The 16,766-nt window shown below is 41.9% G+C and overlaps 1 protein-coding gene across 2 annotated transcripts in view; it reads left to right on the top strand.

The window, feature by feature from the left end:
• The window catches only part of SHLD1 (shieldin complex subunit 1), a 110,594-nt gene that overhangs the window by 10,587 nt on the left and 83,241 nt on the right, over positions 1-16,766 (top strand). Inside the window, exons 2-4 of one of the 2 annotated variants that reach the window (XM_027766085.1) lie at positions 34-83; positions 882-1,063; positions 1,203-1,416. In XM_027766085.1, coding sequence (XP_027621886.1) covers positions 70-83; positions 882-1,063; positions 1,203-1,396 — 390 coding nt within the window. In that variant the 5' untranslated portion in view covers positions 34-69 and the 3' untranslated portion in view covers positions 1,397-1,416. Of the gene's footprint in view, positions 1-33; positions 84-881; positions 1,064-1,202; positions 1,417-16,766 lie in introns of those variants that run through there. The other variant, XM_006162831.3, reaches the window with a different exon arrangement.

Raw genomic sequence — 16,766 nt, 5'->3', positions numbered from 1 at the left:
ATTCTTAATTTCTCCTCTACTCTTGACCCACAGGGCCCTGATCTGGTTTATGTGTTCTTCCTGTCTCACATGGACTACTGCAGGTGAGTAAAGTCTTGATGTTGATGAGATTGCCTGCCACAAGGCTTAAACCCTGCAAAACCACCTGCTATCCAGCTGCCTGCAAATCAAATCTGACTGCGTCACTCCTCTGTGTGGCTCATGGTGGCCTATAGTGCTTCTGACACTTGGTGCCATTTATAATAAGACTTATGATGACAGCAACTCAAGAGGCAGAAGATAGCAGAGGGTCCAGGATCTCCCCAGCTTCTCAGTTAATTCACAGAGATAGACAGGGCTGGATCCAGTGACAAAACCATTACACCATCTGTTGGTCCCAATAATGGTTTCTTTCTGCTGAAAGTATTTCTTTCTCATGATGAAGAAAACATGGTAGGGACCAGCAGTTAGTGTAATGGCTATGTCGCTGGACTCCCATGTAGTCAACCGTGGTTCAAGTCCCAGACCTGGTGCCTTAAAACTCACGCCGGGCGCGTGTGTGTGCATGCCCAAGATCCCAAGAAGAGAATGGAGGAGAAGGGCTTGTGGCGTGGCCATCCTCCCTCGGGCTGATTTCTCACTTTCTGTCTCTCTCTGTCTGTCTGGAGAGCGCACGTGCCCTATGGCAAAAACCTCTCCAAAAAAAAAGAAAAAGAAAACATGGTAGACAAATACTAAGTTTAAAGTAAAGACAAGACCATTAATAATGGGAAAGTAGATTATTCTGGTTTTACTGTTGTTTGCTCTTCAAGATTCCTTAAGTTATGGCTCTAATGAAAGTTCCTGCTAGGTAGTGTCTTTTGTATTGATTGCGTTTTTTTTTTTTTTTTCCTCCACGGCAGTACTATGGCGACCCAGGAAAACACTCCAGGCAGCCAGTCAGAGGAGAGCAATGTTTTGGACCTGCCATCAACGAATGACATAAGAGATTATGTGCTGCAGAGACCTAGCCAGGAGCCCAACAGCGAGGCTTTCAGTTCTGTGGAATTCCTTTCTTTTCCTTGCTCTTCTGATGTGGATCCAGGTAATGAACAGAGTTTAAAACAAACTAACCTAAAAAAAAAAAAAAAAGCAACAACCCACAAATCCTAGCAGATATACAGGTTTGTGGTGGTTTGTTGCTTTCTCTTCTAATAGCCAATCTGAATGAGTCATTATCCTAGGTGGAAAAACATCTTACCTAAGCAGAGCTGTGGGGAGAGACTTCAAAGGACAGCCTCCTGGTTTGACAACAAGTGGATGTTTCCTGAAGGTCTTTAAGCTCAGGGCCTTTTCTGATCTTCATCCAAATGCATTCAGACACAGGAGAACACTTAGTTCAACTGGAGAGAATGGAATTGTTTATTGTTTTATTTAGAACTTCAGAAAAATAGCAGTGTGGGCTTGTTATGGGTAATAACAATAAGAGACATTAGTGTTCCTTTTAAGAAATACATTCTGGATTTAAGTAACAACTTTTTTACATGTTTTCTTGACCAAGTTGCCTAAAAGTTTGTTATTTAAACCTATTTGTGTGTGTGTGTGTGTGTGTGTGTGTGTGTGTGAGGTTTTTGTTATAGGGCACATGTGCTTGCCAGAAAGACAGAGAGACAGAGAGATAGAAAGTGAGATATCACCCCCCAGGGGAGATGGCCACGCTCCAATCCCCTCTCTTCCATTCTCTTCTTGGGATCTTGAGAATGTGCACATGCATTTGGCGTGAGTTTAAGCCATCAGATCCGGGAATTGAACTGCGGTCAACTACATGGGAGTCCAGCAACATAGCCATTACAACAACTTCTGGTTCCTAAACCTAATTTTAATTCCTCAATATAGGTAAAGCCCACCTCTTCCACAGATCTGGATTCAAAGCTGGGTTCTGCCACTAACTGACTGTGTGACTTGGGGCCTATTTATCAATCCCTATGAGCTTCAGAATCAACTATAGAATGGTAGTAAGAATGCTTGCCTCCGGACCAGCAGATGGCATAATGGTTATGTCGCTGGACTCCCACATGCATAACCAAAGTTTACGTCTTTGACCCGGCAGCTTGTGCATGTGCATGTGTGCCCAAAATTGTGAGAGGAGAATAGAGAAGGGTGTATGGCATGGCCTTCCCTCTGGGGGGTGATTTCTCGCTTTCTGTCTCTCTGTCTCTCTCCGTCTCTCTGGCGAGCATACACACCCTATAGCAAAAACCTCTCTAAAGAAAAGAGAAAAGAATGTTTGCCTCATAGAGATAGGCTTAGCTCAGGGAATAGTATCATGGTGTTTGCCATATGTGGCTGCTTAGTCAATGTTGTTGTTATTAATATTAAGCAATACACACATCCACACACACACACACATACACACATATACATACACATTAGGTTGGTGGGAAAGTCATGAGGTATTTTTCTATACAAAAATGCCTCATGACTTTTCAACAACCTAATATGTATGTATGTATATGTGTATATATATGTAGATTTTTAAAGATAATTCATTAGTTACTAAAAAAAAATAGGCTTTCATAATGATAAATTCAGTAATGACTGTCAATAGTGTGTTAACACTTGTCATTGTCTTCAAGAATTCTATGACAAAAATACTTTTTTATTTATTTATTTTTTTTGAGAGGTTTTTGCTATAGGGTGCATGTACTCACCAGACAGAGAGAGACAGATAAAAAGTGAGAAATCACCCTCCCAGGGGGGATGGCCATGCCGCAATCCCTTCTCCTGCATACTCCCCTTGGGATCTTGGGCACGCACGCACACATGCCCGGTGTGAGTTTTAAGCCACCAGGTTCAGGACTCGAACCACTGTCGACTACATGGAAGTCCAGCGACATAGCTATTACACTAACTGCTGATCCCAAGCCTAACTTCTATGAAGGATTCCCCATTTCTTTTTGTAGCTGCCTTTGGCTCTAGGCCTATCACTGTCCTCTTCTTCCTGACCAGGCTTTTTGAAGAGGCTGTGTACACTCCATCAGCTCAAGATTATTCCTTGTTCCTGAGCATGTGGTCTCCACCCACACCGCCCACAGGACTCAAACCTGCCATTGCTCAGACGCCAATGGTTTTCTCCAAGAGCCAAATCTAATGGACACTTCTCCATCCTAATTTTATGTGTCCATGTGCCTTATCAGTGTTCATGCTCTGAGGAAGGGAGACACATGAAACTTAAGTGGACTTTCAGGATCAGCCGGGTGGCATGGAGGTTAAGGTGACTGGACAGCACATGGCTGACTCTGTGGCTCTAGTCCCAAACCCAGCAGCTTGAAAAACAGGCCAAGTGTGTATGTGAGTATGCTTAAAATTCTAAGAGGAGAATGGAAGAGAAGGCCACTCCCTGGGAGTGATTTCTTACTTTCTCACTCTCTCTCTTTTTCTCTTTTTGTATCTATCAAGTACATTTATCTATAGTAAAGACTAAATATATGTATGTATGTATATATATACACACACATAAAGAAAAAGAAGAAAAGAATACTTTCCAAGAAATGAGTGGGTTCATGAGAGTCTGTGCATATTTGACAGGAAATCTTCAAAAGCCTTGGTCATTTTAGTCTGGGAATGCAAAGATAGGTGAGGCTGGACTATCCATGTCTACATTTTAAACAGAGTTTGTCCTGAAGTTGCCAGCCAGTTACTTCTCATGAATTACTGGTGGAATAAACAACTTTCACCTAAGCCAGCACAAGATTATGAAATTCCTCTCCTCTCTTCTTCCTGGTGAGATAAGGCAGAAAAGACCAACTGCCACCCGATAGGACTCCCCTGGAACACCTTTTCCATCACATTCCTCTGTTTAGGTCCCTTTGAGATGTCATGGTACACTATTTACTTGCCAGTGCAAATCAAAGCTGCCCTGCCTCATTTTCAGGACTTAGTGCAACCTGGTGTCTGGGGCATTTGTTCAAAATATTTAACAACCGATACAGCAGTATTGCAATATTTTAACAACTGGCCGGGCTGCAAGACAGCTGACTACAGGCTTCTGCCAGCATCTAACTACTCATTAACACAGGCCTGTTACTCCTGTCAGGCCTGTTTTAGGCAGAGCTGATCCTTAGAGCCTTAACTGCATTGTTTCTCTCCTTGGAATACTCTCTCTCCTGCCTGGCCACCTCCAGTCCACTCCAGAGACTGTTGAACTGATTCCATCAGTTAGTCCCAAGTATAGGCTCATTGATGGACTTGAACTCCCTGCTTGCTGGATACTTATTTCCTTTCTCCTTTCATACCAGGCTCAAGGGAAGCATAGAGCATATAGACCGAAAGGGCCGAGTTAGGCAACCAGTGATCTTGGTTAAGCTCTCAGTTGCAAGGTCATGAAGGTTTCCAGAAGGCGCCATCCAGGGTGGACTACTGTATCTCGATAAACTTGGGGTAGCTCCTGTGGCATGTGTTATCAGGGCCGTGTGGAACCTTTGTCCTGGAGGCACCCAGGGTGCATTCTAAAACAGGACAGAGTTTTCTGGAATTGTTGTTTTGACATCCCAATATGGATGTAGGAAATCTCAACCCTTTCCTTAAATGCGAACTTCTGTCTGCAAACAGTGGCAGGGAAATTGGGTTGAATGTATACCATCGACTTGAATCTTAAACACAATAAGTCTTTGATGATTAAAGGCCAAAACTGGGAAGTGGCTATAAATTTAATGTAAATAATGGTCTGATGATCCCTTGTTCTTCTTTTGGAATCTCTCAACATCCTAGCCTTCAAAGGTCCTTTTATAACCTGTGTATTTAGGCCTTTCATCTAAGGAATTTAATATTTAGCAGTGGATAAATATATTTGTCTTTTTTCTTCTCTGTAATGGATATGGTATCTCTTTGTAATCCTATAGAATTGTATTTCCAGGGGAAGCAGTTATAAGCTCTTAGATACAAAACTCAAAATGGAATTTATATTTTGGGTTGTTGGAAAAATCATGATTCATTTTCATATAGAAAAACAGAAAAAAATATGTCATGACTTTTCTGCCAACCCAATAACAATTGTGGAAGTCTGGATATGTTTGTTATTGTTTTCGAATAGGAGTCAGGATATATTTTAGATATGCAAATAACGTTAAAGACATTTTCTTTTTATAGGTGCATTAAGTGATTTGCAATGTAGTAGCTATGATCCAGCACCCCCTAAACTGGACCTAAGATGCTGTGAACAAAGGAAAGAAAGGGACAGTAATTGTTGAATTAATTCTCAGCTGTGACTGAGAACATAGTTGGATACATACTCAGTTGGGGGATTTCTTTTTTTAAGAGAAATATTTGCTATAGGGCGCGTGCAATCATTGGAGAGACAGGGAGACAGAAAGTGAGAAATCACTGCCCCAGCTGGGAATGGCCACACCACAATCCCTTCTCCTCCATTCTCTTCTTGGGATCTTGGACATGCACACACACACACCCAGCGTGAGTTTTAAACCGCCGGGTGTGGGACTCAAATAGCAGTCAACTGTATGGGAGTCCAGTGACATAACCATTATACTACCTACTGGCCCCAAATTGGTGGATTTCATTTGGGACGTTTGGGTACTCAGCATGGCAGTACATCTCTGGATGTTGCCTCTTCCTGTTGGAATTTTGGTCACACATGCACATACACCTGGCTTATTTTTAAAGCCACCGAGGCTAGATTTGAACCATGTTTAGTCATGTAGGATTTGGTTCCCTTAACCACTAGGCTTCAGGGCTGGCCCTCTATCTTCTTATTTTAAAACAAAAAGTATAGTCTAAGGGCTGGAAGGTGGTGCAGCAGTGAAATAGTATGCTCTGAAAGACTGGCCCATATGGAAAGGTTCTAGATTTGCATCAGCAAGTCTCCCTGAGTGTGCTGGGCACCTGTATGTCCATGATCTGAGGCTGGCTGAGGCTAGGGGTAGATTGCAGTGTTAGGACTCCAGCAGAGGTTCTGTCTCTCTCTCTGTCTGTTTCTCTGTCTCTCATAGAAGAAATAAACTTTAAAAAATATATACATCATTTCCGAGACCAGCGGTGGTGTAATGGCTATGTCGCTGGACTCCCATGTAGTTGACCGTGGTATGAGTCCTGGACCTGGTGGCTTAAACTCACATTAGGTGCATGTGTGTGCGTGCCCAAGATCCTGATAGGAGAATGGAAAGAAGGGACTGTGGCATGGCCATCCCTCCTGGGGGATGATTTCTCATTTTCTTTGTCTCTTTCTGTTTTTCTGGCAAGCGCACATGCCCTATAGCAAAAACCTCTCAAAAAATAAAATATATATATATAAATACACACACATATATATACATACCTCATTTCCTATTTTAGACAGTTGAAATATAGATCAGATTAAGCCATCATTGGAATAGATAACAATTCAAGTATAGAATTATTTTTAAAAGCTCAAGAATGTCATTTGCCGTCTGTGACTATTGTTGCTCTTTGCTTTTGGGTTTCAAGGACACCTGGCTATGGGAGGAGAGACTTGTTTATTTCTGTGTACTTTGCCTGCAGTTACAATTTTAAAAAGAAATCTCAACTGCTTTGAAAAACAAGCCTGGTCCCTATCTGGAGCCACACCTCTAGGGCACTTATCTGCTGCCCTGCAGGTGTGACCTCAGCAGTGACCTCAGCTTCTGACCCAACAGCTTTTCTCAAGGGCTTTTCCGTATCAGCAGTTTTTCTTGGCTTATCACTTAGCTGTGTCTTCTTTCTAAGAGGCTTTTGCCATAGGGCATGTGTGCTTGAGGTAGGGGGAGGCAGAGACAGTGAGAGGGAAAGTGAGGAATTGTCCCCCAGGGGAGAAGGTCATGCCACAATCCTTTCTCATGCCCAGTGTGATTTTCAAGCCACTAGGTCCTCCACTTGCTGTAACCACTATGCCATCTGTTGGGCCCCAGCTGTATATTCTTAAATAACAAGTCAACAATTTCATTATGATAGCCAGACACTGTCCCTAGTATCATTCATTGTTACATGTCTATAAAATAAAGAAGGCTATACACAATTAGAAGACTTACTGTACACTTAGGTTTCAGGCACTGTGCTTTGCATTTCATGTACATTTTTCCTTTTTATTCTTGTGACCACCCCCAAGGATTAGTACTGTTATGATCTCCATGTTATCCATGAGTAAATAGAGTCATAGGCTGGCTACATCTTAATATGTTACCCAAAGAATGGTGGAATGCTGAGACTCAAACCTGGATCAGACTGACTTTAAAGGCAGAACTTGAAAGACATGCAAACATCCAGGTATGATTAAGAACTGTGTGTTAAGTATTAAGCTTTAAATATCCATAGGTACCTCTTTAGGTCCTGCTGGTCTCTTTCTACTCACTCTGAACATCTGCAGATATCAGAACCCTCTTGGGGACAACTGTAGCTTCTGGTTCACTGGGCAGTATTGTGGCCACAGTCCCATCCTCTTGTCAACCTGTTTTCTTCCCATTACGGAAGAAGCTCTAACCTCCTGCACGCTAACTGAGAAAAGGCGTCTTCTCAGTTATAAATCTCACACCAGGTAGGATTGAACTTCTAATGTTGGAATCTAGGGAAGAAAACAAGTCAGGAGTTTGAACTGTTGATTGGAATGATTGAAACCCTTCATCCTTTTTTCTACCCAGAAGAAATTTTCTCGTCTGACTCCAGAACTTTTCCTATTTTGGTCTCTTTGGCCTTTGAAGTTGCTCTTTGTCTGCCCAGTGGCTGCTCTTTACCAACTTTACGTTCTCTGGAGTTTTTGAGAGTTGAGTGCTAACCAGCTTGAAGTTACAAACCCCTGCTTGCTGCCACAGAACCTTTCAGGGTGGAGCTTTTCTTCTTCATTCCTGGAGCCCTCATGCTTGACTGGCAATATTCGTATTTCGCTCTCTCCCTAGTCTAATCACACGGTGCTTGTAACTGCTGCCTGCTCAACCTAGACCCTGTATGTGAATAGAGGAGAAGGGTACAGTAGGTACATAGTAGGTGCTCAATAAAGCTTGGTTGAACGAATAAATGAAAAATACATGTAAGTGAAATTCAAGGTTTTAAAATAGGTGTAAAGTATTTATCACGGGCCTTGCTCATGAATTTGTAACTTAATCTTACCAAATTTAAACTGGACTTGATCTTAGGTATAGGATAGTATGAGAAAGCTTCAGGGGACCAGCAGTTGGCATAATGGCTGTGTCGCTGGACTCCTATGTAGTTGACCGCTATTTGAGTCTCAGACCCGATGGCTTAAACTCACACGTGAGTGCCTAAGATCCCGAGAGGAGAATGGAGGAGAAGGGATTGCGACATGGCCATGCCCCCTGGGGTGGGGTAGGGTGATTTCTACTTTCTGTCTCTCTATCTCTCTCTGCCTTTTTGGCGAGTGCACACACCCTATAGCAAAAACCTCTCCAAAAAAGAGAGAGAAAACTTCAGAGTTAAAAGGCCTATATTCTTACATAAAGCCCACAGATTTGTTTAACTTTATTGGAAAAGTCTTCACACTAGTCCAAACCAGTCTTTCTCAAGTCCCTGGCATTCTTCCACAATAAGAAAACAGCAGAGAAATGAGAAGTTGTAAGGAAAAGGTAATGTATTGTATATTAAAAAGAAATATAGGAAAGTAGAATATATTTTAAAAACATTTATTTAATTCCATTCATTATTGTTATTATTGTTATTATTATTGTTGCGAGATTTTTGCTATAGGGCATGTGCGCTCGCCAGAGAGACAGAGAGACAGAAAGCGAGAAATCACCCCCCGGGGGAATGGCCACGCCGCAATCCCTTCTCCTCCATTCTCCTCTTGGGATCTTGGGCACGCACGTACATCCACCCTGCATGAGTTTAAGCCACTGGGTCCAGGACTCAAATCACAGTCGACTATATGGTAGTCCAGAGACATAGCCATTACACCAACGACTGGTCCCTGTTATTATTGTTATTATATTATTATTATTTTAAATTCAACTAGAGAGAGAGAGCAGGAAAGTGAGAAAGCAAGTCACCAGGTCTGGAACTTAAACCCTGGTTGGCCATGTGGGAATCCAGTGCCACCTGCTGGGCTGGAAAGTAGAAAATTATCCCTATGTTTTTACATCATGAAGATGGTATGGTCCAAGTGAAGTTTTTAAAAATTTTTTATTTTTATTTTTTATTTTTTTGCCATAGGGTATATGTACCCACCAGAGAGCACTGAGACAGAGAGAGGGAAAGTGAGAAGTCACCTCCGGGGAGGATAGCCATGTTGCAATCTCTTCTCCATTTTTCTTTCAGTATTTTGGGTGTTTATGCCATGTGCCCGGTGTGTTCTTAAGCACTGGGGTCCAGGATTTAAACTGCAGAGTTGGCCATATGGGATCAGCACCTTAACTTTCAGGCTGCCTGCTGGCCCTGTGAGTGAAGTGTTTTATTTTTGTTGCTGTTTATAAATAATTATTTTATTTATTCATTCAATTTATTATTATTTTTAATTTGACCAGAGAGAGAGACACACACACACACACAGAGAGAGGGAAAGCGAGAAAGCAAGCTACCAGGTCTGGGACTAAAACTGTGGTCAGCCATGTGGGAGTGTCCAGCACCTTAACCACTACACCACCTGCTGGTCCTGTGAAGTTGTTTTTAAAATGTATTTATTCTGCAAATATTTCCTTATAACAGCATACGAGATTAGGCCTTTAAGGATATCCCCCATGGCACCAGCAGTTGGCGTAATGACTATGTCGCTGGGCTCCCATATAGTCGATCGCGGTTCCAGTCCTGGGCCTGGTGGTTTAAACTCGCTCTGGGTGCATGTGCATGCATGCTCAAGATCCCGAGAGGAGAATGGAGGAGAAGGGATTGCGTTATGGCCATCCCCCCGGGGAGGGATTTTTATCTTTCTTTCTGTCTCTCTGTCTTTCTGGTGAGCGCACACACTCTATAGCAAAAACCTTTCTAAAAAAATAAATAAATAAATAAAAAGGGATATCCCCAAATATTTCTTTAAAACTATCCCTATCACATTGAATATCATTGTGAGAGTCTTTTTTTCCTGGCTAGAAAACAGTACAATTGGGTGGCAAATTTAAATTCTAAAAAAACATATACTCTTATTTATTTTTCTTTTCTTTTCTTTTCTTTTTTTTAAAGTGTTTTTGCTATCGGGTACATGCTCTCAGCAGGGAGAGATAGAGAGAGGGAAAGCAAGAACTCACCTCCCAGGGTGAATGGCCATACCTCAGTTGCTTCTCCTTCATTTTCCTGTTGGGGTTTTGGGCGCACACATGCACCCAGTGGGATCTTCTAGCCACTGGGTCTGGGACTGGAACCTGAGCAGCTGGCCATGTGGGATCCAGCACCTTAACTCCACACCACCTGCTGGCCCTACTCCTATTTCTTGGTTAAACTTGGTTAAAATCATATTCCCTGCTATTAGGCTATACTTAGGCAACTGCTTTGTCTTTGCCTGGAGATGGTACCTGGTAATTTCTTACTACATTGCAGTGTTTGATTCTACTGCCCTCTAGTGACAATTTTTATACTTTCTGAGCTCTACTGAGGGAAAGAATTTAAATATAGCAGATGTGTTAAGCCTTTGTCATTTATTTTTTGCAAAGTTCTGGGCTTACTAGAAGTTAAAGTAAATGCTGTTAGAGATGACTGTACTCAGCTGACATTCAAGAATTTAGTTTAGGAATATTCACTGTACATGTAATATAAAGTTCAAGGAGATCTTTTTTATTTATCCTGCTTAGTTGACTGTAGGCTAGAATAAATAGTGATGTATGATTTTATTAATACATCTTATAAGTAGAAGTTGGTTTTTTTTTTAATTTACTAAGTAACAGTTGTGGGTTTTTTGTTTTGTTTTGTTTTGTTTTGTTTTAAGTATAGAGATTTTAGATTATTATATAGTCAATTTCATCAGTCAATGCATCTGCTTTGGTGTAATATTTAGAAAAATCACTCTCATCTCCCAAGATTACATAAGTAAGCTAGTGTTTAAAAAATTATACTTCCTAGTATTTTTAAAAATTTATTTTATTCATGATAGAGAATACGTGCACACACATGAGAAAACAGAGAACAGGCACCCACAACAAGATCTGGTCATATCAAGTCCCCTCCAGCATGCCAGGGTCTTGGGAATACACATGCTATACCAGCATGTTTCAGGTCAGCTGGGCCAGGAATATGAACTGAGGGTTGGCCACGTAGCTACCACTAAAGTTTGGTATGCTGCTGACTGCACCAAAGAGCCTGGGTCACCTTCAAGTGTTTTTAAAGTTTAATTTTTACTTTGAAGTTGATTTTGGTGTAAGGTATGAAGCAGGGTGATAGTTTCATTATTAAAAATGAGAGCCAGTTTTTATAATGTTATTTATTTATTTAAATGTATCCCTTTCCCTCTTGTTTTATATGTCTCCCCCCACTTTTTTTTTTTTTTTTTTTTAGATTTTTGCCATAGGTTGCATGAGCTCACCAGAGAGAGACAGAGAAAGGGAAAATGAGAAATCACCTCCTGGGAGCAATTGCCATGCCATAATTCCATCTCCTCTATTCTCTCAGGGATTTGAGCATGCACGCACACATACCCAGCGTATTTTTCAATGTGCCAGGTCTAGGACTCAAACCTCACAGTCAGCCATGTGAGATCCAGGGCCTTAAACATCACACCACCTGCAGGACCCCTGATAACTTTGAAAAACAATCCGTTTTTATTTCTTTTGGAGCCAGAATGGTCCAATTTTGACCTTAGCTTTTTATCTATTAGCTTTCTGAACTTAGGCAAGTCGCTACACTTTGCTCAGTTTCCCACTCTGTAAGATGAAGACGATCATATTGCCTGCTTCGTAAGTTGTCACGAGGCTTGAGTGAGACATTGAGAGCCTCTTACACATAGTGAGGGTTAGTTGTTACTACTATTGCCGTTGTAAGCAGTACTGCCATTAGAGTTGACTTCTGAACTTCACTCTTTCTTTGGTAGGTTCTTTTTAGGAGACCAAGCTCAATATTAGGCAAAAAAGTGGCTTGTGCAGGCACTGAGCCTTTGCAGAGAAGTTATTCTGACCGATGCTGACTCAAAGTATCTGCAGAATTACTTCCTAGTATTTACTATTAGTATTTACATTTTCTGCCAACTTTGGATACCATCTTAGGCACATCATCTAATTTCATTCTTTAAAAAATTTTTTGGGGGCAACTAATAGATGGCATAATGGTTACATTGTTGAACTCCCATATAGTCGACTGCAGTTCAAGTCCTGGACCTAGCCACTTGAAATTCACACTGGGCACATGTGCATGTGTGCCCAAAATCCCCAGAAGAGAATGGAGGAGAAGGGATTGTGGGTTGGCCATCCCCCCAGGGGGTGATTTCTTACTTTCTGTCTCTCTCACTCTCTCTGTGTTTCTAGCAAGTGCACATGCCCTATAGCAAAATCCTCTCTTAAAGAGAGAAAAAGAGAGAGAGAGAGAGAGAGAGAGAGAGAGAGAGTGATTTTTGCTATTGCTCACTCGAGATCACGAGAGAGACAGAGAGACGGAACGCGCGGAGAGGGATGGCCACGCTGCAATCCCTTCTCCTGCATTCTCTCAGTATCTTGAACAATCATGTACATGTGCCCAGTGTGAGGTTACGCCTCCAGGTCTGGGACTTGAACCATGGTCGACTGTGTGGGAGTCCAGTGATGTTACTATTACGCCATCTTCTGGTCCTGCAAAAATCTCTCACAAAGAAACTTTTTTCCTTTATTCATAATAGAGCATGTGTATGCACCTGTCGGGGGGGATGGCAACCTCCACAGGGTTTGATCATGCTGTAATCTCCTTCTTCTAGTCCTCCAGCCCATCTGATTGTGGACATTTGTGTGTGCCCAGCATGTGTCAGGCTGATCAAGCCAGGGATTCGAACTGCATTCACCATGTGGTATCTGACATCTCTTGAGCAGTGCATTATTACTGCTTCACAGAACCATTCCTCTATTCTTACATGATCCCTTCATTGTGTACGTTTGTCGACAGATGCCCTCTCCTTTGCAAAGTGTTTCTATTTGTATTTGGAAGATGCTTCTCTGTAGTTTTTACAAATCGTATTATGATGACAGATCCCAGTTAATTTGAGATATCTTTATGCAGAGCCCTGTCCGTGAGAATGGATCATGTGCATGTTTATTCTCTAATCAATCAAGTTAAACCATTTCTAAATTGTCTTCGTTGTGCCGAGCACCGTGCTACAGATTGTGGGTGAGGATGTATTCTATGCAAAAATGCATCATGACTTTCCCGACCACCTAATAAAACAATGGGGACACCCGATTCCTGGACTCAAGGACGTAAGGGTCTAGTTGGGTGCAAGCTTTAAACACACGGGGAATACAATCAGGCTGTGTACGTTTCATCGCTTCATAGAATGCACACCAAATTCATTGAAGAAGAGACCATCCACTCAAGAAAGAGCAGACATCGACTTATGGCCACGTGTTGCCCCTGATGCTACTGCACGTCACACAGCAAGCCAATGTCTGAGACAACCAGCGTTTGCCTAGAGGAAGGCCATATTGTGGAAAATACCATCCAGGAGCAGTGGAGTCCAGGGTTCTTAAAATGCCATTTCCTCAATTAAGGGGCAAGTAGGGCTTTTTTGTTTGTTTTATTTTATTTTATTTTATTTTTTTTTGGAGAGATTTTCACTGTAGGGCGCATGTGCTCGCCAGACAGAGAGAGACATAGAGACAGAAAGCGAGAAATCACCCCCCAGGGGGGATGGTCACGCCGCAATCCCTTCTCCTCCATTCTCTTCTCGGGATCATGAGCACGCACGCACACGCGCCCAGCGTGAGTTTTAATCCACCGGGTCCAGGACGCGAACTGCGGTCGACTACGTGGGAGTCCAGCGACATAGCCATTACGCTAACTGCTGGTTCCCTAAAGAGAGGTTTTTGCTGTAAGGTGCTTGCACTCACCAGCCAGCCAGAGAGAGCCAGAGACAGAAAACAAGAAATCACCTCCCCCCGACCCCCGGGGATGGCCATGTCACAATCCCTGTTAAAGCTTCTCCTCTATTATCCTCTTGGGATTTTGGGCACACATGCACATGTGTTCAGTGTGAGTTTTAAGCCGCCGGATCTGGAACTTGAACTGCGGTTGACTATGTGGGAGACCAGGGACATAACCGTTATGCCATCTGCTAATCCCAAGAGGCAAGCAGGGCTTTTACACACAGATCAGGAATGTGACCATGTGAAAGCTGGGGTGGGAATCCAGAGGCTTTCCAGGAAAGTTTCTCTGACGTCACCTTGATGGATGATGCTGTTTTCTTGGTGCTGGGCAATCTGCAATCTCCAGGAGGGTCCAGAGTGAGACCTTATCATCAGGTCTGTTCTGGGTAAAGAACTCAAGGCAGAGAACTCTTAGGACACCTGGTCCCTTCAGTCTTTATGTGGCTGTGTTTTGCAAAAGCTGAACATTTAAACGATCATAATGTGGTCATGACAGGACCATAATCATAGTGTACAAAAAGTATCAATTAGTCTGGAGGGAAAGAAAGAGAGACTGGGCTTATCTTGTTTTGTAAAATTACCTAAGACTTTAGGTCATTTTTTTTTAACCTGGTAAATATTATGTTTAAGGCTAAATGAATGGGACCAGCAGTTGGCATGATAGCTATGTTGCTGGACTTCCATGTAGTGGACCATGGTTCGAGTGCCGGACCCAGTGGCTTAAACTCACACCAGGCACATGTGCGTGCCCAAGATCCCTAGAGGAGAATGGAGGAGAAGGGATTGCGGCATGGCCGTCCCCCCTGGAGAGTTATTTCTCGCTTTCTGTCTCTCTCTGTCTTTTTGGCGAGTGCACGCGCCTTGTAAGCAAACCCTCTCCAAAAAAAAAAAAAAAGATTAACGAATTAATAAGTCAATACATACTTGCAAAAATATCATTGAAGTGGATTTCAAATATTCACAACATAATGTTAAGTGTTGAAGGTGATGAATATGTTTGTATCCTTAATTTGTTTATTACACACCTATACATGCTTTTAAAGACCATTCTGTACCCTACAAATATGTGAAATGATTATATATAAATCATCAATTGTAATAAATGTTTGAGGAGAAGAAAAAGACCAAACAAAATACATTTATTTTTTACTTCTCAGGGGTTGCTATCAGTGTCAAAATCTTCTATGTAATGATTAGCCATCAAAGCTATTACGTTCTACAGATGTTAGAAATAATTACTTAAGGAGCCTTTTGGCTCTCTGAATAGTACCATGGCAGTTGGCAAGAATAAGTATCTTGCCAAAGGTGGCAGAAAGGGAGCCAAGAAGAAAGAGGTTGATCCATTTTCTAAAAAAGATTGGTATGACTTGAAACCTGCTATGTTCAACATAAGAAATATTGGGAAGACACTGGTTACCAGGACTCAAGGAACCAAAATTGCATCTGACGGCCTAAAGGGCCGTGTGTTTGAAGTGAGACTTGCAGATCTGCAGAATGATGAAGTTGCATTTAGGAAATTCAAGCTAATTACTGAGGACGTTCAGGGCAAACACTGCCTGACTAACTTCCATGGCATGGATCTTATTCGTGACAAAATGTGTTTCATGGTCAAAAAATGGCAGGTCATGATTGAAGCTCATTTATGTCAAGACTACCAATGGTTATTTGCTTTGTCTCTTCTGTGCTGGGTTTACTAAAAAATGCAGCAATCAGATACGGAAGAACTCTTATGCCCAGCATCAGCAGGTCCGCCAAGTCTGGAAGATGATGGAAATCATGACCCAAGAGGTGCAGACAAATGACTTTAAAGAAGTGGTCAATAAAGTGATTCCAGACAGCACGGGAAAAGACATAGAAAAGGCTTGCCAGTCCATCTACCCTCTCCATGATGTCTTCGTCAGAAAAGTCAAAGCTGAAGAAGCCCAAGTTTGAATTAGGAAAACTCATGGAGCTTCATGGTGAAGGCAGCTGCTCTGGAAAAGCTACTGGGAATGAGACGGGCGCCAAAGTTGAATGAGCTGATGGATATGAACCACCAGTCCAAGAATCTGTTTAAAGTTCAGACTTTTAATAGTGACAAATAAAAAAATCCTAATTGAGACAAAAGAGAGAGAAAGAATTACTTAAGGAATAGAAATTAGCATTTTGTTTTACATTTATCAAAACAGATGAGCAGAAATAAATAATTTAATCGGGTCGTAGAGGAAACATTTAAAACTGTTTATTATTAGGTGTCAGATTTTCTTATTGTGAGCACTCTCAAAATTGCCTATAAAGTTTTAAAGATTTTTTTTCCCATTTTTTTTGTTGTTGTTAGTTTCTACTATAGGGCACATACATTTGTTGGAGAGAGAGAGAGAGAGAAAGAGAAACAGGGAGTGAGAGAGTGAGAAATCACTCCCAGTGGCATGGCCATGGAGAAATCCCTTCTCCTCTCCCCCATCTCCCTGTGGGATTTTTTTTTTTTTTTTGGAGAGGTTTTCATTATAGCCATTATGCTAACTGCTGGTTCCCTCCCTGTGGGCTTTTGGGCACTCACACACACATGCCCTGGATGATTTTTAAGTTGCCAGGTGTGAGATAAACTGTCCAGTCGGTTATGTGGGATCCAGCCACCTTGACCTCCATGCCACCTGCTGGCTCTGTTTAAAAGCATTTTTAATGGACTTATTGGCTATAGTTATCAATATTATTAGTATATTTTTAATAAAAAAGTATAGAAAATTGTCATAATAAGAAACATAATTATGATCAAAGGGGAGCTTCCCTAGAGTTTTGCCTTTTTTTTTTTTTTTTTGGAGGGGTTTTCTCTATAGGGCACGCGCG

Source organism: Tupaia chinensis, unplaced genomic scaffold, assembly GCF_000334495.1.
Source record: "Tupaia chinensis unplaced genomic scaffold, TupChi_1.0 Scaffold140845_1, whole genome shotgun sequence".
NCBI lineage: Eukaryota > Metazoa > Chordata > Mammalia > Scandentia > Tupaiidae > Tupaia > Tupaia belangeri.
The sequence above is the reverse complement of the archived record's forward strand: the minus strand, read 5'-3'. Positions and strand labels throughout refer to the sequence as shown.